This window comes from Octodon degus, unplaced genomic scaffold (genome assembly GCF_000260255.1).
Source record: "Octodon degus isolate 3935 unplaced genomic scaffold, OctDeg1.0 scaffold00033, whole genome shotgun sequence".
Lineage (NCBI taxonomy): Eukaryota > Metazoa > Chordata > Mammalia > Rodentia > Octodontidae > Octodon > Octodon degus.
The window spans coordinates 15042212-15047453 of NW_004524609.1; the positions used below are offsets into that span (position 1 = coordinate 15042212).

At 42.2% G+C, this 5242-nt stretch overlaps 1 protein-coding gene across 1 annotated transcript in view; it reads right to left on the reverse strand.

The window, feature by feature from the left end:
- Positions 1-485: 485 nt before the first annotated feature.
- Positions 486-5242, reverse strand: part of Sumo2 (small ubiquitin-like modifier 2) — a 13773-nt gene continuing 9016 nt past the window's right edge. The window contains exon 3 of the mRNA XM_004630201.2: positions 486-572. Within this exon, the coding sequence (XP_004630258.2) occupies positions 486-572 (87 nt within the window). The remainder of the gene's footprint in view (positions 573-5242) is intronic.

A 5242-nucleotide genomic window follows, 5' to 3' on the forward strand; every position in this document is an offset into this window, starting at 1 on the left:
AACAGGTGGATCACTACAAGTCCAATCTAGTAGTGAGACCCTGAACACCCTGTAGACCATTTCCTAAAAAAAAAATCAAATCAAACAAATCTTTTAGCATTTCCTGCATCTATTCTTATTTTTTCTTTAAGATCTCCTTCAACAATACTTGTTTCCACTTCTGTAACAACTAGTCAGGCATGGTGACACATACCTACAATTCCAGCAGTCAGGAGAATCACTATGAGGTTTTTTTTAAATTTGTTGTCATTTTGAGACAAGGTCCTGCTATTCAGTTCAAGCTAACCTTGAGCTCACTTTATAGTCCAGACTGGTGTCAAACTCGCAGTGATCCTGCCTCAGCCTCCTGAGTGCTCAGATTATAGGTGTGCACCACCAAACCTGGCTCGTCACTGTGACTTTGAAGCCAGCCCGAACTATTTAGTGAGCCTTTGTCTCAATCTATCAATCAACAAATTTACAAGGCAGTTTTAAAAATTATAAAATTAGAAGATTTTTACCTGTGCAGGTGTGTCTGTTTCATTGATTGGCTGTCCATCAAATCGGAATCTGATCTGCCTCATTGACAAACCCTGAAGAGTTTAAAAATAGCATATAAACAGTAAGAACAGCATTTAAATAAAACTACATATATTGGGGGCTGGAGAAATGGCTCAGTGGTCTAAAGCACCTACTTGGAACAAGCTTGGCAAAGCACAGGGACTGCGGTTCGATCCCCCAGCACCACATGCCATCCAGCCCCGCCCTGTTGGGCTGAGCTGGCCACACACACACACACACACACACACACACACACACAATAAATGTTTTTTTTTTTTTTAAACTATATATATTGAACCATGAATATATTAACAAGAATCTAAATAAATGACCATATCTTAGAATATCTAATGTGAGGGCTGGGGAGATGGCTCAGTGGAATAAGTGCTTGCCTAGCAAGCACAAGGGCCTGAGTTCAATCCCTGGTTCCAGAGGGGGGGGAAAAAAAAAAAAAAGAATATCTATGTGAATTAAGACTGGGGGGATTCTTAACTTTTTTTTCCTCTCTTTTTTTTTGCAGAATCAAGGATTGAACTCAGGCCTTTGCACTTGCCAGGCAAGCACTTATTCTACAAGCTATCTCCCTGGCTCCCTTACTTTCTTTTTTAAATGTTTATTTATATGTGTGTGTGTGTGTGTGTGTGTGTGTGTGTGTGTGGCCAGCTCAGCCCACCAGGTGGCGGGTCTGGCTGGCATGTGGTGCTGGGGGCTTGAATGCGGTCCCTGTGCTTTGCTTAGCTTGTTCTAGGTAGGTGCTTTAGACCACTGAGCCATCTCACCAGCCCTGGCTCCCTTTCTTCATTTTTTTTTCCCCACAATTTTATTGAGAAACAAATAGCAATGAGACAGTTTCAAACCAATTTGGTAGGACAGTTTCAATAATTAACACATTGCATGCATGCTTCCTTGTGATTAATTGCTGTATAAGATGCAGACATGATATCCTATTTACAAATAAATTTTAGAACAAATTTAGAACAAATCCCTCTATTCATTAAGAGAATGTAACTATCTATCTTAACCATTTTGAATACACAGATACAAAATGGACATTCATCTGTATACCCTTTTTTCGTTAAGTCCCGTTATTTGAATATTATAGGTGTGTAAACTCAGCAAAATATTCTAAAAGAGTCCAGTGGTCCATAATAGTATTGGGTCTTCCGCTTCACTGGCAATGTCAGAAATTGTTGACCTGAATCCCCTACAGCTCAACATAACAGCATGGCTTTACTTCTTATACTTCATTTTTATACTTTTCTGCTGGATGGTTAAGACCAAGATAAAGCAAGACCTATGCAACAAGACTTGCAGCTTTTGGGTCTGATAAGGTCAGTGAAATCCCCTCAGGATTTATCCTGAGATCCTGTACCTCAGATTGTAGATCCTTTGTCACTGTCAGCCGTGTGGATGAGTCACGGCCATTGCTTGGCCAATGTGCTCTCTGTGAAAGCCTGAGAAAATGTTTTCTCTCCATGTGACTCTCCCCCTTACTTTCTTTAAAATACAGCATTTTAATCAGGGATGGTGAGGGTTCCAGCACGAAGGCAGGAAGCTAAGTTTAAATCCCACCTAAGAATTTAGTGAAACCGTCTCCAAATAAAATGTATTTTAAAAAACAGCTGGGGGGCTGGTGAGATGGCTCAGTGGTCTAAGCACCTACTTAGAACAAGCTTAGTAAAGCACACAGACTGCAGTTCAATCCCCCAGCACCACATGCCAGCCAGCCCGGCCCCTGGTGGGCTGAGCTGGCCACACACACACACACACACACACACACACACAAATAAATAAATAAATAAATAAATAAAAAACAGCTGGGCATGGTGGCACATGCCTATAATCAAAACATTCAGTAGGCTGCAGTAGAGGGATTGCTTGAGTTCCAGATCAATCTAGGTTACACAGTGAGTGCTGGGATTACAGACATACACTATCACACCCAGCAGATATAAAATTTAAAGGGACAGAAAGATAGCTCAGTGGCATATGCACCTGCCTGGCAAGCACAAGGTCCTGAGTTCAATCCCCAGCACCAATAAATAAATACATACATAAATACATACACACACACTTAAACTTCTCCAAAAAGTCTAGAGATCAGGGACCCATCACAGGCTTAATAATGAAAACTGAAGGTCACCAAATAAATATCTTAGGGGGTTGTAATGAAAAAGGAGTTTCTGTTCCCCTACCACTAAAAAAACGCATGTCTCTCAGCACAATTCCACAAGTAGCCTAGGCATTGAATTTGTTCTTATTCTTGATATCACAACTCCCACCTACAGGGCATGGTAGTGCTCCCATGTAATCCCAGCACATGGGAGGCTGAGGCAGGAGGATTATCACAAATTCTAGGCCACCCTGCACTACACAGTAAGACTCTGTCTCAATCCCCAACAAAAAACAACCACTTCCACCAGAAGACAGAAACTGTATTAAAAATACTTATAGGAGCCAGCCAAATAGCTCAATGTATTAAAGCGCCTGCAAGCCAGCACAGGGGCCAGAGGTTCAATCCCCAGGCCTACCCTGCTGGCCCTGTCCTCCAGGGCGCACTGAGCTGGTGGTTAAGACTGGGCCACGCCAACTGAGACTGGGCCGTACGCCTGATATCACAGCACTTGGGAGGCCGTAAACAAGAGAATCACCACAAGTCCTATCTAGTAGTGAGACCCTGAACACCCTTATTGACCCTTCCCTAAAATACAAAAAAAAAAAAAAACCTTGAGCTGGGAAGATAGCTCAGCAGCACAGGCGCCTGTCTCATAAATGGCAGGTCCCGAGTTTGATCCCCCATACCACAAAATATATATACATATATGAACTGTACTGGGGAGATAGCTCAGTAGAATAAGTGCCTGCCTGGCAAGCTCAGGGTCCTGAGTTCAATCCCCAGTACCACAAAATAAAAAATAAAAACTCGTAATCTAGGCAGAGTGGTGGGTATATGATTGTTTTTGTTTTGTTTTGTTTTGGCAGAACCGGGGATTGAACTCAGGCCGTTGCGCTTGCTAGGGATGCACTTATTCCACTAAGCCATCTGCCCGGCCCCATTGGGTATATGAATATAATCCCAACATTCCACAAAGGCTGAGGCATGATGGGAAATTCAAGCCCAACACAAGGAATTAAGCAAATCTGTCTCAACATAAAAAGGGATGAGGGGGCCGGGGAGATGGCTCACTAGAATAAGCACTTCCCTGGCAAGCGCAAATGCCTGAGTTTGATCATCGGTTCTGCCAAAAAAAATAAAAATAAAAAAGGGATGAGGAAAAAATAAAAAAATAAAAGGGATGAAGACGCAGCTCAAGATGGAGGGGACTAGCTTCAAAATCTCTCTCATGGGCAGCATAAGCACTTGCCTGGCAAGTGCAAAGACCTGGGTTCAATCCCCGGCACCAAATGCCAGGGTCTCACTATGCAGTTCAGGCTAGCCTTGAGCTCACTTTGTAGCCTAGGCTGGTCTCAACTCACAACGATCCTTCTGCCTCAGCCTCCCAAATGCTGGGATTACAGTACCTTTGGATTTGTGTTATGAATAATCACTTCTGTATCATGTTCAAACTACAAACACTAATGCTACACAGACTCCATTAATTATCAGAAAAACTAAGAAAATTTAAACTGCACTCTTAGCATTAAAGATACTGAAAAACAGTAGTACCTTCTTGTTTTGTTTTTTGGTACTGGGAATTGAACTCAGAACCTTGTATTTGCCAGGCAGATGCTTATGACACTAAGCTATATTTCTGGCAGCACCCCCTTATATTGAAGAAACTAAATGTACTCAATAATAATTCCACCTACTCAGAAGCTTAAGAGGATCTCAAATTCCTGACCATCCTGGTTAACACAGGAGAACCTCTGTCAAAATAAAGGGGTAGGAATGTAGCTCAATGATAGTGTGTTTGGGCCAGGGAGATGGCTCCGCAGAATTAGCGCTTCGCTGGCAAGCACAAGGCCTGAGTTCAATCCCCAGTTCCGCTAAAAAAATAAGTGTGTTTGGTTTGGTTACCCTGTACACAAAACAAGTGAACATTTGTGAAACACCTGTTTTACCTTATTTTAACAAGGTGTCAGGGCTAAAAGTATACTTCAGCAGCAAAACACAGGCCTAGCAAGTACAAGGTCCTGAGTTCAATTCTCTGTACCCCAAAATTAAATCAAATCCTAGTGTGTCTTATACCACTTTTATACTATGCCTTGTCTTGCTTAAAATAATAAAGTAATCCTCTACCAAGCAGTTGACACCTATAATTTTTATTTCATTGATCATAATATTCAGGGTTGGGGAGATAGCTCAGTAAATAAGTGCCTGCCTGGCAAGCACAAGGGCCTGAGTTCAATCCCCAGTTCTGCAAAAAATAAGTAACAAAAAGTTCAAAAAAAATAATTCCATGACAAGTCATTAATTGCTAAGTATTCTATATTTGCTAACAAACACTCTATAGTAAAGATTCCTTGCTTCAACCAAATACTAAGCACTATCAGGCAGAGTGGCACACACCTGTAATCCTCACACTTGGGGAGGTTTAGGCAAAAGGATCAACTCAAGTTCAAGGCCTGCCTGCCTGAACTACAAAGTGAGACCCTGACCTGAAACACAACAAAACGGGGGCCTGCCCCTTAGCTCAGTTCTTTAAGTGGCTGCTTCAACAAAGCCGTCAGGCTCAGGTTGCTGTGGTTCGATCCCCACAAC